A 23409-nucleotide genomic window follows, 5' to 3' on the forward strand; every position below is an offset into this window, starting at 1 on the left:
ATGTTTCCACGGGAGGCGCGAGCGCTCGGAGACGCTGCTGATAGGGCCGGGCGAGTCACGCGGGGCAGGGAGGGCAGCGCGCGGGGGGAGGCAGCGCGCAGTTCTCGCGTCACTTGGTTGGGAGCCGCGGGTGCGCGCGGGGAGCGGAGGCTGCGCTGCGGGGGCTGCCGGGAGCGCGGTGGGCCCGGGGCTGAGGCGGCGGCGACGCTCGGTGAGTGCGGGAGGCGCGCGGGACGGGGACGGGCCCGCGGCAGCGCCGCCTGCCCGCGCCGCACCGCACCGCGCTTTAGGGGTGCTCTGCCTTCCCGGCGGCTGCCCGGGCAGCGGCAGCGGCGCTGCCCTGGGCTGAGGCGGGGGGGCCGGGGCGCCGGGCTTTCTTCCCGCCGGAGCGCGACGGTGCCCCGGGGAGAGGCTCCCGCGGTGCGCGGCCGCCGGGCGTTGCCACGGACAATAATGCGAGCGCCGTTTCCGGGGGAGCCGCCTTGGCGTCTGGCGGGGCAGCCCGGCCGGCGGCGGGAGGGGCGGGGGGCGGCTCGGCGGCCGGTGCCGGGCCGGCGGCGCGGCGGAGCCGTTGGGCCCAGGGAAAGGCCCGCGGCCGTCCCGTCCCGCCGCTGCTCGCGGCCCTCTGCCCGCTGCGGTCCTGCGGGCGCGGCCGCTCGTTTCGAACGGAATTTTGGCTCGTTCCGCGCCCCGCGAAACGGGATCAACTCTGTTCTTTCGCGGAGCTTTGCTTGCTTCGTCCTGCCGTTGTTCATGGTTGTTTATTTCTTAGCTGAAAGTGCTCATTGTTAATGTTCGATTTTTACAGCCGGGGGATTTTTTTCTTGACTGCGCAGGCACAAGCTGTAATGAAAAACTGAAGTCTGTAATGCTTTAATCTGGGTCCTGTTAAGGTCCTGTGACCTGGTGGGGATGAACTGTCGTGCTGGATATGGATGACGGTGTTGTAAAGGCTTCACACCAGGATAAGGTCGTAGAGCATGTACTTCGGAGTCCTAGCAATAAAGACTGCATAATATTGGAGCGGAACTGCTTTAAAAGTATTTCTATGCATTCAACTGTTTCATGGGCTCCTGGTTTACATAAATGTCATACCTTTTTTAAAACATACCTGCTTTTAAACTGAAGCGTGGCAGGTCTCTTCCAGCCTTAAGTGAGTGTGGGTTTTTTGTTGTCAGTGCTTTTACTTAAACTGTTGTTTTGGACTTGGCCTGGTTTGGGGCTGTGTGCAGGGACTCTTGGATTTGCATAAGAAAATACCTCTCATTGTTTTCCCTTCTCTGTCCTTCAGTGCTGCCTTGTAGTTCCATGCTGCCTTAAGGCAAGTGTAATTGGGATAAATTTAATAGACTATAAGTCACAGTGTTGCTGAGCTCAGATTATCCTGTATTCTCTACTGCCGGTAACTTCACTAAAGGAAGCTAAAAAAATGCTAGATTTTTAACTCCCATAACACTATTGAGGTAATGCAGTTTAGACGGGTTATAAGAGTAATATATTACACAAAGTTAAAATTCCTACACGCTTCTAGGCAGATGACAGTGTATTGCTACAGCCAGGTGAAACAGTGCTGTGACACTTTTGCTGAAAAAGCCTGTACGTAAGAATTAGCTTATACTTTCCGTTAATGTAGCTGTGCTAGCTGCAGGGGTTGGGGAAAAAAGTTAAATTGTGCTTGGAGTGTGGGAATTTAATTCTTACGCTCGGCTCTTTGGTGCTGTTGCCAAACGCTATTTGTTCATTCTCTTGGCTACTAATCGTTTGACTGTGTGTAGCAAGTACTTACTTGTATAATTGTAGTTGAGCAATAGTAGTTGACTGTGACACATTGAAACCACTCCTGGCCAGTGGCTATGTGTTTTATGGCTCTCCCCTTACTGGATGAAGGAGAGCATCAGTGTACTTTGCGTTTTACAGTTACAAAATGTGCTGGTGTTTCTTTGCTGAGTTCTGTGAGACAAGCCAGTAGCCATGTAATGCTGATAATTTTTAAGCAGTCATAGTACCTTGGGCAAATAAAAACACTCCTGTCTGGTACAGTATAAGTGTTCTAGTTGAATTCATAAACAACTGATGATAGGTGAATGTTATTTTTAAGGGGTTTTTTATCAGCTTTTTCCTACTTTTTGAGGTGATGCTTTATTTGAAAGCTGAGAGTGATATTTAGTATATCTATTATTTCTCACTCTTTGCAGTTCTTGAAGTAGCTGTAGGCTCTACAGTCAGAACATGAGATCTAGCAAATTGAAGAGGAGAAAGATCTCACAGTATTGTACACTATATAAATATTTTGCCTTTACTCTCACTGTTCCTAAGTTGATCTAATGACCTTTATTAACACTTGTGTCTGTCTGTATTTCCCATGATGGCACTTACAACCCATCTGCTAGAAAACCACATCTCTTAAGCACTCTCACCTTCATTTCCCTTTATTAAGTGATATTTCTGTTAAGAAAATTATCCCCATGGGATTAATTAATTCTGTTTAATCTGTTAATGGAGTGGGGTGAGGATCTAACCCCTTAACAGTGCTAACTGCAGTATTTGTTCGAGCACCTTGCTGGCATGTCACAGCAGCCTACAGCAGGATGTCCTCCTTTCTTGTGGGAGTTACCTGCCCTGCCTGTTTCCTCAATGCCTTCTAGGAAACTGAATGTGCTTGATGTAAGTAGTTGTTTGCGTTGGGCTGCTGGAGCATGAGAGCATTTGTTGTGCAAAATAAGGTTCACTTCATACAGTAACTATTCTTAGTAAAGAAAGATGAATAGTAGAGAAGTGAACATCTTAGCTTTCAGAATCCTTATAGATATATAGTTGGCAGTATAAGAAATAGAAGAATATGGATTTTTAAAAGTGTCTTCAACTGTTTCTTTTAGAGATTGGAGGAAGATATCTCCCTTAACTGAACTTACTAGATTATGATATCTCCCATGGTTTTCAGGCCATATTGGTTGTTTCTTGTAGTAATCATCAGACTAAAATATTGTACTAGATGTATTAACTGAGAACCAGTGAGAGTAAATATCTGACAAGTCAGAAAACCTTTTATTTGTGTGGGTTATCTCAGATTTAAGTAATGGATGGTTCTGAGGAAAACAGTAATTGTATACTGTGTGTGAAAGAATTCTTTTATCCAAAGGTCCTCCGGGTATTTCTATATCAGTTCAGGTATTGCAAAAGCATCAGTGTAAAAAGGTGGAACTGGCACAAATCCTCTGCATAACCACAGCCACTTCATTGAGTTCTGCTGGGTTGATTGGGGTTTTTCTTCTCTTCTACAATTCACTTCAACTTTGCTCTGTGGTGACCAGACCAAAAGGTCAGGCTGTTCTGAAAGGAGTGGTTCTCTGGTACCTCTAGTAAGGAGTAAGGAGACCTCTCACAAGATCAATAAGTAAAGAATTACATTTCTTACGATGTTGCCTCTGCAACCCTCTGGGTAGCGTGTTCTGTTTAGCTTTGCCTCAGCCCACTGAACGCCTGTATAGAAGTGCTTATGTTCTCTGAGAGAAGGATAACTCCTGTGATAGCTGTACACGTGCCTGCCATGCTTTCTGCCAGTCATTGCTGCTGTGCTGAAATCTGCAATCGGAGTCTGATGATTTCCTCACTTCGGGAGATGTAGATCAATTGATTCAGATCCTGTCAGCTGCTCCTCCCGCACTGGCAAAGTGTGTCCAGGATCTGCAATATTATCAGTAGGAAACTCCCTTAAATAACTGCTGAGAGAAGATTGAGCATGTGCTCTCTGTCCAAACAACTGTTGATCTGTCGCGAGTTTTTATATTTAATACATATGCACTGAAGTAGTAGTTACAGTTTTCAGATCCACAATTTGGGTAGTATTTGGATAACTTCTACATAGCGAGTCTGAGGGGAAAAAAAGTCATCTGGTGGTTTTGGCTGGCATTAAGTCATGCTGCCTTTCCTAGAAAAAGGTTTTAGTTTATTAAAACTTCATAGAGAAGCTGTGTAAATAAATGTAGAATCTTTGGAGCTCTTCCCTTGCACGTTTCACTCTTGTGCATCTCGTTTGAGATGTATTTGGAGGCTGTCAAATTGCATTGAGCCATCGTTGCATTGTGTATGTCCGATATAGGAGGATAAGTCAGAGAACACTCACTTCTTCCTTAGATACAGCTGCCGTGTGCAGAGACTGGATCATTCTGTTGAAGGAATGTTGTGGGAAAGGCAGCTGGATAATATTAGTCAGCAGGATCGTGTCATCAGTGCTCAGCGCTGACTTGTTCAGGGGGATTGGGTGTTTTAGTGGCTATGTCATGGGAAGGAAAGCTTAGAGAGCACAGAGAATTTGCTGTTAGCATCTGCAAAATTCTTCCTTGATGGGGGAGAAGAGTGAAAGGCCTGGCTTGAAATAAGTTGGGCCATGGAGCTAGGTGTGGAAGCTGCATATGAATGGGGATTAAGAAAGGCTGAGATGGGGACTGAGAGACTCTGAAAGGAGAACAAATGATTAATGCAGCAGTAGCTGTAGAGGATCTTAATATATCCCTCTGTCAGCAAGGCACTGAAGAAAGTGCATTTAAGTCCTGTTAATTAGTGAGTAGGCACTTCATTTAAGGCATAATTAATATTCAGAATTCTCCTATTGAAGTGGGAAAAGCTTGATTGCTCTAAAGGGATTGGTGTACTTCCCTATTATCCAGGCATGATCTCTACTAGTATTCTTTCTGATACTGTTTAATTAAGCTAACAATTGTACTTCTTAATTTGTGAGCATCTTATTTTTAAACAAACTGTTTGTGTAACATAGCATAAATTTAAAAAAAAAACCCAAACATAGTAATATTTACTGAGTAATATTTTCTGAGTCTGAATTCTGAGTTTCTTACTAGAATAGATACTTAAATTTGGTATCGCTTCAGAACACCTAGATATTTTTCTGCTGAGTTGTACCTTCCATGTTGTACCTTCTTTACCTCTTAGCTAGCTATGCACTATTTAATCTAGAGGAATAAAGTAATTAAGGATATTAACTGCAAAGTAGATCTCTTGAACTCCTGCTTTTTATCTTGAAACTTTTCTAGGCTGATGAAGAAGGGAAAAACCAGCTATGAAACATAATTTAGCTATGGGATGTGGTTGAAACATTGCAAGGACTAGTGAGCAACTATTTTGACTTCTCTTACAGCAGATTGTAGTAAATATAATTAGGGCTGCTTGTCTTTTTGTCTCCTGTAGGTGAAGTACATTCTTACTGACATCTGATCTCCTTTCATGTTCAACAGCATTGTGCTGACATCTCCTTTTGCAATTCCTGTCTTTGTACCACAGTTCAGTGTGTGTGTTTTCAGCCTTGCACGTAAAACTGGCTGCATGAATCAGAGCTGCTGGGTGGGATTTTGACGAGCACACTCTGGAAAAAGCATCTCGTGTGACCACCTCCTTTTGCTTATGTAAGACCACTGGGATCACATGTCCAGAGCAAAAATGTGGGCAGTTCCTTATTTGGTAGTACATTAATAACCTTGATCTTGCATGAGTGTAACTGCAATTAAAACAATACAGCGTAGCTGAGTTGCTTTTCAGCTGGTTTTATTTGGTTTGCAGTTCATCTCTTCCTCAAGGCTGAAAAAATAGTTCATTTTGTACTGGAAACTAGTAACTTCTCACATTAGTAAAGGGGGAAAAACCTCTAGAAAACACAAGCAGAATTTACATTGGGATTGTGCAAGCATCTTCCTTCACCCACCCTATCTTGTGTGTGGCCTGTAATGATGATCAGTTGTTTCTCATTGATAGCTTTTTAATTATGTCAGAAAAAAATCTAATGCTTTTGCAAGAAGGAAAAATAACTTGCAGACGTGACTTCTGTCTGTTCCTTAGTTATGGGACATGACTGAAGTAGTGATAAAATTCTAGATGAGTTCGTCAGCCTTCTGTGTAAACCTGTAGAGTGTATTCATCGTTAGGAAAATATTTCTATAATGTGTTATGTTCCACTGATGAATGTTCCAAACCGGTAGTGTGTTGGGGCAGTGGGGTTTTTTTTAACAGAACAAATCCAAATACCTAATGATAGTCTGAGAACCATTGGAAGGACAGGCTTCAGGTTCAGATCAGGTCACATCTGAGTTGTGTCTGTGCCAGGGTCACAGAGACTTTTGCAAGAGCTAATCTGTGAGGAATATCTTTATTCTACTGGTGCCCTGATTCTTTATTGCTGTATCTTTGTCAAGACAGCACGTTATGACTTGTATTGTTTGGTGGAAAAACCCCATTGGGTTACTTTATTATGCATGAAGAAATTGCTACTGTGCTTAAGATAAACAGTAAATAGTTACAGGTGGTAGATACCCTCCTTTTTCTACAGATGAAAGGTTAAAAGAGATAATGTACTATACTACAGCCATCGAAGTAGATATTAAATAAAACATACTGCCCATCCTAATGTTTCCGGGGGGGGGGGGTCAGAATTGTAATAACTGACCTTATGTAGGGTGTTGAAATAAATGCCTTCTAAACACTTTCTTCAACTCCAGTTTCTTGAAGGGAAGTCAGCAGGGCTTATTGTGGAAACTTGTGCTGAGTTTTCCATTGTCCTTTTGCTGTTAATCAGTACATAGCAGTAGTATTAGGTCACAGAAGTTCTCCTACCCCAGGATTCATTGGTAGAAGATCTGGTAGGGAGCCAGTCACAGTTCTCAGGGTCTGAGCTGCCTGCCCTTGTGTCCAGCCCAGAGCAAATGGTGCTTCGGTTTGTGCCAGCTGGCCCTGGGCTGTGGGGTGGGGAATGCTGGGCTGCAGAATGAGCTGGCCATTCTGTCCTTATATTTTTAGAGATATTTCTGCCCCTTTTGCGTTGCAGGAGTGGGGCTGGATCTCTTGACCGTGAATGTCAAATTAAGCCTCAGTTTACTGAAAACATCTTTGTGAGTGCAACTCAATGCCTGTTTTTAAAAAGTGTATTTGTTGTAAACACCACCTCTCTATTTAGGTGGAAAACAATACAGATATACTTATTATACTTATACTATAGTATACTTAGTCGTTATTGTCCAATATTTATATAATAATCACATCTGCAGGACAAACAAGTGGAGGTTTACACATTTTTTCAGTATTTTTTTAATTGTCTGACATTCCTGCTCTGGTTTCTTAGTTAAGAAACTTACAGTGCATCTCTTATGTACCATTTATTCAGTGTCCCACTGACATCATTATTGAGTCTCCAGTGTCCTTTGGCAGGGAATTCTATTGCTTATAGAATTTCTTCATTATTTAAACTACCTTCTTCTGGTTACACTTTGCTTCTGGCAATGGGCATAGACCATAAACGATTCATTTCCTCCTTCCTCATAATTTGTTGACCTTGCAGACCTTAGTGACTTCTGTGTTTTTGGGAGACTGAAAAATTCAATCCTCCTCAGTTGTTTTTCACATCCAAATACTTGGCATTTTTCATTATCTGTTACGGTTCTCTGAACATTTTTTATTTTAAATAGTACACATGGTTTGGGGGAGCTGAAGCCGGCAGAATAGCTGAGTGTTAACAGTGTAGATGGACTATTGGTACTGTAGTGTTTACATGACTAGAATAGTGTTTTCTGGGATTTTTGTCCTAGTATCTCCTAGTACTTGTTGGTTTTTTGGGGTTTTTTTCTGGCTACCAATCAATCTTGTATTCTTTTTGTCACTCATCAGAATAACTCAGTACTTTTTTAACCTTTTATAAACAACATATTTTATTAAGTGTGAGGCATGGAAGCTTCTGGCTATGTATAAAGTATATGTACATCCAAGTAAATCAGTCCTTTGTGATGGTATTGATAACATTCAGTGTGTTGGCACTTGACAATCTGAAAGACTTGGATTGTAGCAGTATGTTTGCGTAAAACAGTTAACAGAAGGGCTATAAGATTTTTTACAATCAAATTAAAAGCAGCTAGTCTTGGAGGGAAAAGGAGCACACACAAAGCATTAAGCTGTTCATGATATTAAATATCTTTACTTGTTATATAACCAACATGAGAAGGTTGGTGACATGTGAGTCAGAAACCTAACTAGTACAGTGTGATAAATATGTGATTAAGTCTAACTCTTCATTTGCATATGGGCTATTTCAGGACAGAATTCCCTGAGGCTTGGGTAAATTCCTGAGTGATAACCATCAGAGCAGCAGGTAGTTAGGACAAAAATCCGGGCTTTTTATATGTAAAACTGAAAGAAAGAAGTTTGGCTATGGTATTTTTCTGTTTTCTTTGCCCCAGACTTACAACTTAAGTAGTGAATTGTGCAGAACTTGTTAAAATCAAACATTTTCTTGGAGGAAAGAGAACTTCACCTTCGTTGTGAATGTGGGGATTTTTTGCTAATAACAGGAGATTTTCTCTGAACCGGAACACTGCACTTTTCCATACGGATATTTACAAAAGAATGTGAGAACATTCTTAACTACTTGAAGTTTGTAGTAGTGTGCTAAACAGGCGTAGTCAGTTACTGAGAGAACCAGTTAAATGTTTTGCATGATTGGCATTTTTTCTGATCACCACTCTAATTGAGTAAGAATCCCTTCACAGGAAAATTTGGGTAGGGATTGAAATGGACACAGAATCTAAGTAAGGAATTGAAAAGCACCTTTGGAATGTGTATTCTTTTAGAAGAGGGAAGTCTTAACTTGTCGATGGAAATCCTTTCTGTTGCTTTGTGTGGCCGTACTTTGGATGGTTCCTTTTGAGTTTCTAAGTGCAGTCCTGTGTTTTCATCACTGCTGAATCCCAAGAGCTCTGCTTGCTTTCACATAGTTGTTCATTCCCTCTTAGTAGTGAAAAGTTAAAGTGTGGATGTTCATTCCAAGAGTAGTTTTGTTTTCCAGCTATAGTAGAGATTGGGACTTAGTAAACAGGAATCAGGGATGAGATGTAAGTTTGTAATGGAAATAATAATTTCCTGAAGAGAAGAACCCAGCCCATAACTTAGCATATAATAAACTATTGCAAGTTTCAAAGTATGATGAATGTTTTCAGTTTTACATTTTTATTTCTAACTTTTGGTCTATTTTTACAAAAAGTAATAAGAAAATTAAAATTAATTTTAAAAATTGCTAACATCTTGTCATGTAGTATTTTCCAAATGAAATTAAAGACTATGTGAATCATGTGCTTAAAAATACTTTTTTGGGATTCAAAAGTGGTAGCAGTGGATCTCTGGTTTGAGATTTTGCACTATAGCTAATTCATGTAATTTCTGGAATGTATATTTAAAGTAAGCTTTTCCACAAAAGACCTTAAAAATAAATCCTTTGGCCTGTTGGCAGAATTTAATGTATGTTCCAGTAATATCATAGACACGGTTTTAAAAGACATATTGCCAATGAAAAATAGAAAACATATTTGTTGATGCTAGGACTGGTGTAACTTAAATATAGTGAATTTACTGTAAGCTATATGGCGTTTCACTTTGCTTTTATGATTATTCATTTAGATGTAAAGTCAGCCCCAGAATCCTTATGTACAGTTAACTTCTAACTTCTGTCACAGTAGCAGTTTCACAGAGAACTCAAGTAAAAATTTGATAAATTTGGTTCCTACTGGGGTATGAAGAGCATGACTAAAGGAAGCTTTTCTTTTAGGGCCATCAGTTAGAAAGAACTGTAATGTTCTGCTGGTTTCATTTTGCATTTTCTGTTAGATACTTTTTTTTTATACTAATTGTTGCTTCTGTTGTAAACTCCAAAATTTACTTCTGTGTATGATACCAGCTACTGAACAGTTCTGTGGTGAAACTCTATTCAATTATAGAGTTCATGAATGGGGCTTGCATGTACCAGGTCTTATTCACAGTATAAAGTGTATATAAAGTACAAACATAGCTCAGGCAGCAACCACATCCAGTTAAAGATGGTGGGGAGAAGAGTTGCTGAATTTTTTTTTCCAGGTAAAACAATGGATTTTTGTTTCTGGAAATTTTTTTATTGTATATGGGTGTGCTTTCTTCAAACCATTGTAGATGAGTATAAATTTATTCCGTTCATTAATGTGGGTTTGCAAATATTATGCACTTAATTGTGAAAGCTTTTCCTGGGGAGGGATTTGGCTCCTGTGCCTTGACATTTATGTGCACATGTGTATTTATAGTTATGATCTGTCTGGAATTTGCCTTTGTGGTTTTGTTTGCTCTTTAATTTGTTCTGTGATCTAGTCCTGTCTTTCTCAGTTTTGTTTCTGTGGTTTAATAAGTGAGAAGTACGGAAGAAATGGTTTAATTTAAAGCAAATAATGAGCATTTTTTATTCAACTTCAGGGAATATTGACACTGTTCTGCCTAGAAGCTGTACCTTAACACACTGGTGCTAATTTATGATTAATCTATCATTTGAGTTCAGTACGTTAATTCAAATGCTTCCATAATTTCTCTCACTTGTTGTGAAGGCTTTTTTAAAGAAAGCAGCTGATTCAAAGCTGATGTTGTCAGCACTACTGTTCTTAGACCCTGCCCCCACTTTCTGCCAAACAAGATGTACAGCTCTTGGCCTTGTGTATGTGAGTTAAACTATAGTTCTCAGAGAATAATGGAAAAGACATTTTAAAGCAACAATTCTTAAGTGGAATGCAGTAGTCAGACTCTGTCTCTGAAGTGGAGCTGGTGAAGGAGCAATTTTCAGTTTCCTGGTGTGAATTTCATACACATTTTTAGATGAAAAAAGGAAGTCTAGTATTAAAAGTGAACGTCATAGGTTTTTGAAGACTGTATAAACAAAGAACTGATTATATACAGGGTTTATTTAGTCATAATATGATATATCAGTTGGAGAGTTAATGTGGTAGAGTGAGGAAGAAAGTTCAGTGATGGTGAGGGGTTTTTTTCTCTTTTGTTTTTGAGGTGGCTTCCTGGCAAAGTGTGTTACTGCATTTGTATGTCTGAGAGTTTCCTTAGCTTTTCTACAGAAGCATGCTTAATCAATGCTTGGGTTATGGCCTTACTAATTTTCTAGCTGTGTAGTTTAGTGGCTCTGGAAGGCTTCAGTGAGTTTCAGGACTCACTGCTGCGGGTTTGTCACGGCTGAGAGCAGCCGTGGCTGTGTAGGATCGCTGGGGCTGTGAGCTCTGGCTGCTGCCGAAGCAAAGCCAGCGCTGCCCTTCCTTCCCGCGGAGGGTGCGCTCACAGCCCAGTGGGCTGCGCTTCCAAGGGCAGGTGTGCAAACGCTGCACCTGCCTGTGGGACTTGGACACGAAAGCAGTCTCTGAAATAGGTGACTGAAATGCAAGGGTTCTGGGAAATGGGCATACTGATAGAAGACACCAAGGTAGAAACGCTGGAAAAAATCTAGTAAATTCTATTGCAAACCTTGGAAAAGAAAAGATAATGGTGTGAGGATTAGGAGGATGACGCAGGTTAAGAAAGTGAAAGTAAAGTTCCCATTTTTTTTCTAGTACTTTCTGGTTAAGGAAGCATTTTCTGTTCCTTCTTAGCAGTCTCTTGTAAGTTTGAGCAGGTTCTAGAAAACGGCTTCAAATGTAATGCTCCCTGAGTCAGAGGATTAGTGGGTTTTATTGTTAGAAGGAAGGCAGCTGAGTTTCATAATTCATCCTAGAATTGTGTTCATACAGACAATGTCTAGATATGACCCAAAGTGTTGTATTTTAATATTTTGTTCCAGGGAGGAGTAATTTTTCAGTTGTGGTAATCTGTCATGTAGTTCACTGCCCTACTGATAAATGTACCTAATTTTTTGACCTACAGCTCTTAATAGAGGTACGAAGAAAATCTTGCAGGCTAAAACTTCATAGCATTTTCTCTGTGGAGCATGAGAAATACTTCAGTAGTAGAATTTGTTTTAAATATTTTAAAACAAATGTGTAAGAACCGAGTATTTTTCTGTTAGCTTCTCATCAGATGAAAGCAATTTGTTTGGTATATTGCCATACTTGTATAATAATCTTGGTATTTCCTATTCCATAGAAGAAGGCTGAGACAGGACTTACATTTTGATCTGCTGTAATTTAGTAGCTCGAGTTGTGGTAAACAAAGTGGTATTTTTTTGCTCAGATTCATTCTTACTGCTTAATAGTACATGGCTATGGTCAGCTGTGGTTGAGGGTGGCTTAATTTTATTTTTAAAGAAGGGAAATTTTGCTTTCTGAAGCTTTGTCGTTGATACGGGTGTAAAATTCTTCATAGCCTTTGCTGGAAAGGGTGCAGCTCCATGTTGATATATTTGGAAAAGCGTTATGTACAGCAGTCTCTATAGAAACAGTGAAGTAAATGCTATAATTACTCTAGATGGGCTTCAGCATGTCGCTTGTGCAGACAGGCCCTGCGAGCCGCCTGCAGCCTGCCGGCCGGGGCCGGGCGCGGCGGCTCCGGCAGCCCGCGCTGCGCAGGCGCGGCAGAGCCCCGGCTGCGGGCTGGGCGGGGGAAGTGACGCGCCGCTGCTTGGCGTTCTAGAAAGAGCGCAGACACGTCCTGCGGGGGAGGGCTCGGCCGTGCCCGCTGTGTAATCGTTTATAAATGAGCTACGGGGCGAGGAATGAAATACGGAGAGGCTCTCCGGGCTTTCTTTAATGTATCGTAGAGTTTGTTGTTTTGTAGCAGCTCTGTTTGCTTCAATTCAAAGTTTGATATTTATTTTTCCTTCTCTAGCATCTCCACCTCGCTAAGACGCTGGACGCTGCTTTCTTTACAGCAAGGAAAATCTGAATTCCTCCAGCACTCGGGATGGGGAAAGATTACTATTCTATCCTGGGAATTGAAAAAGGGGCCTCTGACGAGGATATCAAAAAGGCTTACAGAAAACAAGCACTGAAATGGCATCCAGATAAGAACAAATCTCCCCATGCAGAAGAAAAATTCAAAGAGGTTGCAGAAGCTTACGAAGTGCTGAGTGATCCCAAAAAGAGAGAGATTTATGATCAGTTTGGGGAGGAAGGTATGTATGTCTCTGTTGTACTTTGGTTGGTCCCTTTCATTATGTTAAATTAAGCAAAGTAAACATCTGAAGACATGGTATGTGTTCCTCTATTTAGACAACGTATTTACAATGTATTTGTTCGGCTTCTGAGATTTTAAGTATAAAATGCATTGCTGGGCTTCTTGGTAAAGTTTTAATCTCTTAGTTTAATGGGGTTTTGTACAAACCCTAAATACCTGATAGGCAAAAATGTTTTCTGTTTACTGAACAGAAAAAGTTTCTATCACCCATTAATAGCTTTCTGTGATCTCTTACTGCTGTCTTCCTTTGCCAGAGCAGTTTTTGAGATGCAGTTCAAAAGGCATGTGTTCTTTTATTTAATTTTTACTTAAGGGCAATCTGCTTGATCTAGGCTAAACAGTCCTTCTGTGCACAAGCCCAGGTGTCCAGCCTGTAGTTGTCCTTGGCTTTGTGCCTAGAGAGAGGAAAGAATTTGGCTGATGTCATGAAATACCAGAACAATTTTTTAGCTTTAATTGTAAACAGTGATAACATGCCAAGAGAATGAGACCTCAGAAATGTCACATTTATCCTAAAATGGTTATCTGGAGAGGATGATTTTTTTTTTTTTTTAAATTTTTGACCGACATGACTTTCAGTCTTATGATTGAGCAACAGAGGAAGTCATTAACATCCCTTCCCATAAATGTGTATGGTATCAGGAATTCCATTTAAAATAACAACTTCCGTTGTGACAAGTAGGCCTGCTCATTGCTATTTGCTTGGGGCCATGTTTTTTACAATTATAAAGAAGGACAATTAAATAGCAGTATTTAGTATTTTGGGCAAAGATGTAAAGTATGATCTTTTAAAAGATTGAATGTGGGTATACTTCCTGATGCTTCAGTTACTCTCTAAGCTCTTCTGAGGGTGTTTTAATGGAAATGCAAAGGGTTGGGGTTTGTGAGGAGGAAACTTGAGTGTTTTTGCAGCCAGGAACTGGACGTACCTTCAGTAACTTCAGGCCAGCTATTCCAGGAGTTGTCCTTCTGCTATCACAGATAGAATCCCCCGATCTGCTTATTTGGCATTAACAGTAGTGTGTCAGAAGGATGTTTGACATCCAACAAACTATAGCTTGTTAAGTACTTTTGCTCTGGTACTGAAATGGGGAAAGCATTCTAATGTCTTAGTTGGTTAGTGTAGGTACCCAGCATTAAGGTTATGCATGAGAACACTGTGCTAAAAAAAACCCCTACAAACCCCTCTTTCAAATTTATAGAATGCCTCCCTCATAATGTAAGCCTTTGTTTTTCTATGGTTATAAAAGTATGATAGCAGCTGTAGCTTTGAGTTGGTCTAAGACTAAAAAAAAAAAAAAAGTTTAAAAAACAAGCATTTCAAGTTTAAGACTTTAAGACTCTTTACTTTAAGACAAAAGTATCTCAAGAAGACTTTCAGCCTTCCAGTGGTCTGAGAAAGCACGCTGAAATGGTTAGTGCAGAAGAGCACAATTACAAGGAAGTAATTGATCACTTATTGGCAAAGAGGCATTGAAAAAAATTGATTTTAGCTTGGTTTGAAATGGGAGCACAGGAAGTACAAGAGAATTTTCAGTGAGAATTCTTGGCAGGGAGAAATGAGATTTGGATCTCTCTATGGGAAAAGAAAGACCAAAACTGTTGAGATGAGAACCTTCTGATTTTTTGCTTGGAGACAGTGATAGTGTATACAAGGTGTTGTGTACCCAAATGGATCTTAGTAAGTTCCATGATGCTTTTATTTGTGGCTGCATTGAAGAGAGTTCTCAGGATTTGTACCTGTTCTGTACCATAGGAGCACAAGCTCTGATAATTTTGGGATTGTAAATTGAATATTAAAGAAGCATGTATGTGCTTGACTGTTGGCATGTTACCTTTTACTAAGAACAAATTGCAGGAAAACGGGTGAAACTAATTAACACTGAGTTACAACTGAGGCTATGGGATATGTCACATACATGATAGTGAGTAATTTTCCCCAGAAGTGTCCTTGTAGAAGGATGCAATTCCCAAAACACTTTGCAGAGCAAGAAGAGATCAAATTGAACAAACCTGTCTTCTGCTCTTAAGATGCTAATTGATTAAAATAACTGGTTTCAATCACATGAAATACAATGGGCAGTGTCAGAATACCTGTTCTTCTGAAGTAAGTCATTCTAGAGCTTCAGAAACTGTGTTGCTGTTCAAGCTATTGAATTGCTAGTTAGTACCTCCTCATGGTGAATCCTCCTTGAAAAGCAGACCTTTCACTCTACTGCAAATATCTTTCTGACTCATCAGTCCTGATATCATTATGCTGTACAGCAGGAAAGTTTATACTAATACCCAATTTGTTTTTAACTTGCCTTATTTTTCTTGTTTAGGCCTTAAAGGAGGAGCTGGAGGATCTGATGGCCAGGGTGGTACCTTCCGATACTCCTTCCATGGAGACCCACATGCTACATTTGCAGCTTTCTTTGGTGGCACAAATCCTTTTGAGATCTTCTTTGGGAGGAGGATGCCTGGTGGCAGAGACACTGAAGACATGGAGGTGGATGGTGATCCATTTGGATCCTTCACTAGTTTTAGTATGAATGGTTTTCCAAGGGAAAGGAATACAGTTGGCAGCCAGTTACGTCGTAAACAAGATCCCCCTGTAATCCATGAACTTAAAGTGTCACTGGAAGAGATCTATCATGGCTGCACAAAAAGAATGAGGATTTCACGTAAAAGGCTTAACCCAGATGGTAGAAGCGTCCGAACAGAGGACAAAATCCTTACTATTGAGATAAAAAGAGGATGGAAAGAAGGCACCAAGATCACTTTTCCAAAAGAAGGCGATGAAACACCCAACTCGATTCCAGCTGATATTGTTTTTATCATTAAAGATAAACCTCACTCTCATTTCAAGAGAGATGGATCAAATATTGTCTATCCTGTTAAAATCAGCTTAAGGGAGGTAAGTTTCTCTTGTGGTAGAACTCCAAATGTTTGATGTTACTACAATATGATACAGTGGCTAAAGCCTTATGGTAGCTGTGTTTGTAATGTATTTTCTCTTCTTAATTAGTATCAGGTAGAAAAATAAACGCTTGATTTCATTATGAACTTCGTGTAAATTAAGCTACCTTAAGGGATTCTACAGTAAGTGTGAAGTGAGGTGAAGCATCTAAAGTAGTGAGGGAGGGAGAAAAGACAATATTTAATGTTAATGTGGGTAATACAGTTCCTTCACAGATAAAAGCCTGTTTAGACTCATTGCATTGTTATGTAAATTGGACATTATCAGAGTATACTAAGTGTGCTGAATCAGGTGAAGTTGCAGGAATCAAAATCTTATTCTCAGAGATCCTTGTAATGAAAATAAAACTGTTGGATAAAGCAGAAGGTCTGTAACATTCTAATTTTGATGCAACAATATTGTTGTTTTGATGCAACAATACTGATTTCTTTAGGCACCACAAATATGCACATAAGATAGCTGTGAAATTTTATATACCTCTGATTATAGACACTTAAATGTTCTGAAATTCGATATAATAGAGGTTGATAAGGTATTAGGAAAAAAGTCCTGTGCAATGTAAACAAACAAAAAGTGAAATGGGATTCTAAATTTCCAGTGGAAATTTAGAAGACTGACATCTGTAGAGGAGTATGAGTGAGGAGTTCGTTCTGCCTAGCTCTCTTATTATTTGATAAAGTCTTTGAAGGACATAAAAGCTCAATTACCCTCCAGTAGCCATTGTGTAATTTTCATAAATTCAGTGATATTCAATGACAAATATAAGTTTTCTCTTTTTAAGAGAGGAACATTGTATTAAAATTTTGACATCTGAGAAGTGCATAGGAGAAATGCTATTGAGAATTCTAATCACTTTTAAATAATTCAAATTCATTTATAGGTACAAAAAAGTTCTGATCAATTTCTTTTTCTCATATTACAATCTTTCTTTAGGCTTTGTGTGGCAGCTCTTTCAATGTGCCAACGATAGAAGGAAGAACCATACCCATGACAGTCAATGAAGTGGTAAAGCCTGGAATGAGAAGAAGAATTATAGGATATGGTTTGCCATTTCCCAAAAATCCTGACCAACGGGGAGACTTAATTATAGAGTTTGAAGTAATTTTCCCAGATAACATTTCTCCAGCATCAAAAGAAGTACTTAGGCGAAATCTTCCAGTTTCGTAAAATGGAAGACTGTGTATGTCAACAGATTAAAATAGGACACTGGAAATGCAGAAGACTGGCGAGTCTGCTTTAAAAGTGCAATCTGTAACACCTAGTGGAATCTTTGGTTTTTTTGTTTTATGGGATGGGTGGGGGGAAAATACTGTAATGCTGCATGAGAAGAAAAGGGTTTAAGTAGAAGTCATACAGGTGAATTCTGCAGTAAAAATTACAGGGAAAACCACTCATTTTGTTTTACATCTTCCTAATCAGCAATGTTTAGTCATTATTTTGCTTAATATAATTATAGTAATTTCTTTACAAAGCCAGTGCATATTTCTGATACAGTACTTGAGCCTCCAAGTCAGTTATTTCTTATATCCTCACCGTGTCTAGAACATTACACATTTATATAGAAATTTGAGATCATAGTAGAGATACACAAAGGTATAAATATTCTAAAGAGCACATGAGAGAGATCATTTCAGTATGTTGCCTTCCACTGCACAAAGCATAGGCCAGAAAAATCAGCTTGGGCTCCTGACTAGCCCCCCTGTGCAATGAAAGCCTTCTCTTTATTGCCTCTAGAAGTGTCAGGACTGCATTGTGAGTGTGGCAAAGGGCACATGGCCCAAGGAGCCAGAGTAGCCATTTGCTGTGGGATAGTTCCTCAGCCTTCAGGCAGAATAGCAAGAAGGGGTTCTTCAAGGACATGAACAGCAAAGGTGAGCTTGCTGTCAAATGGGGCAGGGAAGCTGATGATTGATGTTGTGGAGGTTGAGGTACTCTGTGCTGCCTTTGCATCAGTTCCTACCAGTAAAATAAGCATGCAGGAATTCCAGGCCCCTGAGACTGGTGGGGAAATCTGGAACCTTGGTGGTGGAGGATTGGGTTAGCGTGCACTTTCTGTGAGCCTCACAGATTGCACCCAAGTGTTGAGTTAGCTGGCTAATGCCATTGCAGGGCCACCCTTGTTCATCATTGAATGGCCAGGAAGATTTAAAGATGTTCCAATAGACTAGGAAAGAGAAAACCAAGAAGGAAGATTTGGGAATCTGCAGGCTAATCAGCTTCACCTAAGCCCTTGGTAATGTGATGGAAAAGAAGCCTCCTGGAAGCCATGTCTAAAAGGTGGTCGGGGTAGTCAGCATAGATATACAACAGGGAAATCTTGCTTGACCAGTCTTACTGCCATCTATATTGAGCTTTTGGGATGTTGGGACAACTGTCTGTGTTGTTTACCTTTTACATCAGTAGACAGACTGGTGAAGTACAGGTTAGATTAGTGGAAAGTGCAGCTGATTAAACCCCTGTGCCCCCTCATTCAGCCAGCTTTTAATCCATCTCAAAGTCCAGTTGGAGGCAACTCAATAGTGGTGTACCCACTGGCTGGCTACTGGGGCCAATACCAGTCAGTATTATTAATGACCTGAATTACAGGGTGGAGTTTACAAACCATATAAACCAGAGGGAGTATCTAGTGCCACCAGCTGATGGTACTGCCTTTCAGAAGGGCCTCAACAGGCTGAAGAACTGACACAGAACACAGGATTCCCACGAAGTTCAGGAAGGGAAAATGCTCCACTGCGGAGTAACTGACCAACAAACTGTCAGTAAACTGACTGAGCTGGCAATGCAGCCTTGTGGCAACAGAGGCCAAAGCTTTGCTAGCAGGTGAGGGGAGATGATCCTTCCTCGTTACCCAGCACTGATGAGGATCCATCTGGAGTACTGAACTCCCTGGTACTTAAAGGATATGAACTTAGTGGAGCAGCTCTAGCACAGGACCATGTATGAGAGGCTGAGAGAACTGGAACTTGCAGGCATGGGGAAGAAAAGATCTCTTGGGGAGATCTTGGGGAGATCTTGGGGATCTCTTGGGGAGATCTTGGCACCTGGCAGGAGGGAATGAAGATGGAGGAGCCAGGCTCTTCTCAGTAGCTTTCAGTGACTGAATGGACACAAGTTAGTACGGGATTCCATCTGAACAGGAAACAGGTTTTTACTGAGAGGATGATCAAACACTGGAACAGGTTTCCTAGAGAGTTTGAGGAGTTGCTATCCCTGGATACTCATAGCCTGACTGGACATGGTGCAGGGCAGCCTGCTCCAGCTGACCGTGTGTGAGCAGGGGCTATGGACTACATGATGCCAGGAGGTTTCTTGTAAGCAAAATCATTCTTTGAACTTGGGCTTGGCATTTTTTGCTATGGGCCATGTTCTGTAAATGAGGCTTAGCCCAAAGATGGTGGTGTTCATGTGACAGTTCCCTAGGGAGCAGGTCTGTGCCGGATTGGAAAGATGCACAAAGAACCCTGTAAAAGCATTTGGCTAGGGCAGGTATTTAAAGATCATGCTGATCTCAAGTATTCATTATTTTCAAAGGCCAAACTTTACTCCCATGAAGAAAAAAAAGAGCTAGGTTGTATCTAAAGCAAAGTTTGTTTAAGAGTCCGTATGGGATAGGGGATGCCCAGAAACTTTCTATGCTTGAATTGAGTTACTTTTTTAAAATTCAGATATGAGTCAGTTGTCTTTAGAGTTCAAAGGTGCATAGAGAGATGGAGAGCCCTCTGTAATAGTCTAGTTTTATAATACAGTAATAGGGCTGGTTCCCTTGGTTGCAGCATGGATTGATGGAAGAAATGCCTTGTGGGCATTCTTTATTACTTGATTTTAAAACCATAATACAGTGCTTTAACAACACTTTCAAAGGGTTTGGGGTTTGGGATTTTTTTTTGTTGTTCTTTTTCATAAGAAAGTATTTCAAGATTTGCCGTCAGCCTTTTGCCTGTGGAAATTTAGAGGTTACCTGCTCTGTTAGGTAGCCTAATAGCAGTGTTGTATATGTGACTGCAGAAAAGTAAATCATATGTAAGTTGGGATTTAATTTACAATAGTTTTAACATGAGTGGAAGAAGAATCCAATTTCTTTTACTTAAAGGAGTAGAATTTCTGTGGGTTATTGTTCAAGTCAATTTTTCAACTGCAGATCTCTTCATGCAGTACCAGTTAGTTGTAGTCCTAAATCTACAGGAAGTAAACAATTGCTGGAGCAGTATTACAAAGAAAAAAAATTGCTGCTTAGTGCTTCTGCATATTGTTAATACTCTATATTGTTTATTGAAAATTTTCCATTTCAGTATGTTCCGTATTGCATTTCTTATGTGGTTTTTAAGTAAAAAGTGTAAAGTTGGTTTTTAACTTTCTCTTATATTTTATGATGGCAAATGCTACAAGCTACATGACTTTAAAGCATATCAACCTAAAACACCTATTTGTCTGTTTAAAAGCTAATGGAATCAAGCATTTTGTAATCCAGGATCTTGTAACCATATCCAACTTGTAAAAAAAAAAAGTTACAGCAACTAAGACTATTTTTTTGTAACCATCTTCAGGTAAGAGGAGTAGTGTTAAATTGAGGAATTGCAGTATCTTGTGTATTTAGAGGTGTATATATATATATATATATGTGTATAGCAAACAAAACTTTTCCAACTGTTTTCAAGCTCAAAATACAAAACTTGTAGAACTGGTATGAAATAAATGCTTGTATTTCTTTTCTTATGGAGAGATAAAGTATATGTTTCAGAAACCAGCATGTAGAATTACTTCAAAATATGAGCGGAAGCATTAATATCTGTCTAATCCAGGATTCACAAAAATATTTTTCTAATCAAAAATGTGCTTAAAAGCTATGTTTTAAGACCCACTTGATTATTTAATAAAGCTACTTGGGAGAAGGAAGCAAATACTCAGTCAACTACTATATTTGTAACTACTGAAATACATGAAAATAAAATGGTCATTCATGAAATTGGGACGGGTTTTTGATCTCTTTGAGGTTGCTTAGGTGTCATGGAAAGTAGAAGTCATTAGTTGCTTTGGAATTCATCCAGCAAGTCTGAAAACTTCTGCTTCTAAAGATCATTTTTTAATCTCACCAACATCAGGCCTTAGGATAACCTCAAGTTGTTGGAAGAGTAGGTCAAGCTACATTACAACCCATTCTTGTTCCTGCCATGCAGCGGTACTCTTGCTTGCTCCACAGCTTTCTGCTGTCATGAGGGGTTAGCATTCCATTCTTTCACTCAGCCATTTTTGTAGTGGCTGTGCTGAAAGCTTCCTGAGGCCTGTTTGTGGTGTGTTGAAGAAATGCACTCTGTTCTTTTCTAGTATGTGCATCTTACATGCTAGTCTGACTCACCAGAAGAAGACTTTTTTGGGATCAAATAGGTTTTCCTTAAACAGTGAAATTTGCTATAACTTAGGGTGAAATTCTGTGCACTTGAGTTCATGTGCAAGACCTAAAAATTATGGGCTATGAACATGATACTGTATATATAATTAAGAGACACTTTTACTTTTCCAGTCAGTAAGTGTGAGGCCTCTTTTGCAGCTGACATAAGGAGTTCTTACTATATTGCTTACTGAACACATCCTACAGAACCAGGGAATTTGTTGTACAGCCTCTTACTGTTCAGCACCCACGCTGGGCAAATAGCAGCACTAATCTCCTCATGAGGTGCAGAACCTCAACTCTTCATTTGTCAGATTGCTCAGCAGTTGACTGTTGGATGGCATGATTTGTTTCCTTCAGGCTTCTCCAGATAATTGCTCAGTTATTTGAACAGTGAAAATGGAGATCTGTTGTTGATCCCCTTGGGTGTGGAAGGTATAAGTGCCCTGTGCTTGTTACCCTGGAATTACTGGCTTACCCGAGGGAGGAGCTGTACAAACAACAATCTTGTTAGTCATGCCTGATTGCCTTATCAAGGACAAACTGCCATGTTCACAGCCCTGCTGCCCTGCATTCAAAAACTGCTAACACCACCCAACCAGCACCTGAAATACCATATAGCCTTTCCCTGAGTAAGGGTAGATACGCCATGTGTAGTGAAACTCTCAATGATAGTGGAATTTTATAGCCAGCAAGGTGACTTTGTTCCACATACATTGTCCACAAAGTTTATGGTTGTTGCATGCCATGATTCTTGCATCCCAAGTATTAGGTGTGAGAAACTGAAGAATGGGGTAGCCTGTAGTGTGCAATATACTTGGGATGAACGGATTAAATCAATTTTTTTCAAGTACGTGGTTTATTTTTCTTTCTAAAATAAGTCTAATAATAGCAGTTTTATTTCAGTTGTTAACTCTCTTCAAAAAGCTAATTTGAAGTAATTTTTGGGTCCTTAGTATCCTGAGTTGCTGGAGGCTTATTTGGATTGGTTTATCTAGTTTTAGTGTGCATTAATTAGTGTTGGCAGGTGCTTCCTTAGAGGGTGCACATTAAAGGGAGTCTGAAAATAGGATTCGTTGTAGTTGGAGAAGGTGTCTTCTGTCCATTACAGCCTTCTTTTCATTGAGGTTCTCAGCAGACTGACTTATTTACAGCTGTACAAAACACTCAGTCAGTGTTGTGTTATGCTGATCAAATCTAAATCACTGAAACTGCTAATCCATGATCTAAGCAATATTAATAAATAGTACTTGTAGATTAGGAAAAAGAAGCCCATGGTGATGAACCTTTTTAAGTAGCACAGATAAAACTGAGTGTTGAACAATTCTTCACCCTTCCTTCCAAAGCAGGGGACTGCTATGGCAATTTCATGTATATGCTTGTCTAGGTTTGGGTTTTGAAAATAGGCATGTGTGCAGTGTCATCTTCCTCTGATTTAAATGTCACAAAAAAGGTTTCATTTCACTTGTTACATCATGTGACTAATGATGGCGTATACATGCTCCATACTGTTTGTGTCTTCAGTTTATTTGATCAGCTCCATTGGCCTCATCATTTTTTCTTCCCATAGTTAAAAGCTGATGCCATTGCTCCAAGCTGTAGGTAGGAACAGCATAATTTTTGTACAAACTTCAGCTGTTTTTCTCCATCCACCTCCACATGAAGCACAGAAACACACTTCCACTGAAGAAAGTTTTGCAACAGATACCTAAATTAGGACTGTTAATGTCCATGAATTATTTTTTAAATAAATCTGCACAACCTCTGTATATGTGGAAACTTGATTGTGTTCATTTAGTAAATCTCATTAACAAAATTATTAATAAACTGTATTTACTGGGTTGTAAGATTCAATTATCTTTTCACAAGAAAAGGAATGAGTTGAGACAACTATTTATTACTTGTCACTTTATAATACATTTTAGTAAATGGGAAAAGGCTTCTTCTTTTAAAAGAAGTTGCTTATTTAAAATTGAAAACCAGCAGAACCCTTTAAATACCAAGATGCACGTGAACAGTTTGGTACTGTTAGTTAATACCTCATTTCGTCTCACTGCAGTGTCATCCAGTGAATGCCAGGATGCTGCCTGAGTTTCATTCCAGTAATGGG

General features: G+C 40.0%; 1 protein-coding gene across 2 annotated transcripts; it reads left to right on the top strand.

The window, feature by feature from the left end:
* Nucleotides 1-71: 71 nt before the first annotated feature.
* On the top strand, nucleotides 72-17126 carry DNAJB4 (DnaJ heat shock protein family (Hsp40) member B4). 2 transcript variants are annotated; one of them, XM_038145048.1, is made up of 4 exons: nucleotides 72-211; nucleotides 12604-12889; nucleotides 15276-15850; nucleotides 16847-17126. In XM_038145048.1, the coding sequence occupies exons 2-4, from the start codon at nucleotides 12679-12681 to the stop codon at nucleotides 17078-17080; spliced, it is 1020 nt and encodes a 339-aa protein (XP_038000976.1). In that variant the 5' UTR covers nucleotides 72-211; nucleotides 12604-12678; the 3' UTR covers nucleotides 17081-17126. The 2 variants fall into 2 exon arrangements, with proteins under 2 accessions (XP_038000976.1, XP_038000978.1); XM_038145050.1 differs by lacking the exon at nucleotides 72-211 and adding an exon at nucleotides 11011-12526.
* Nucleotides 17127-23409: the final 6283 nt, after the last annotated feature.

The sequence above is a fragment of the Motacilla alba genome, chromosome 8, assembly GCF_015832195.1.
Source record: "Motacilla alba alba isolate MOTALB_02 chromosome 8, Motacilla_alba_V1.0_pri, whole genome shotgun sequence".
Classification (NCBI taxonomy): Eukaryota; Metazoa; Chordata; class Aves; order Passeriformes; family Motacillidae; genus Motacilla; species Motacilla alba.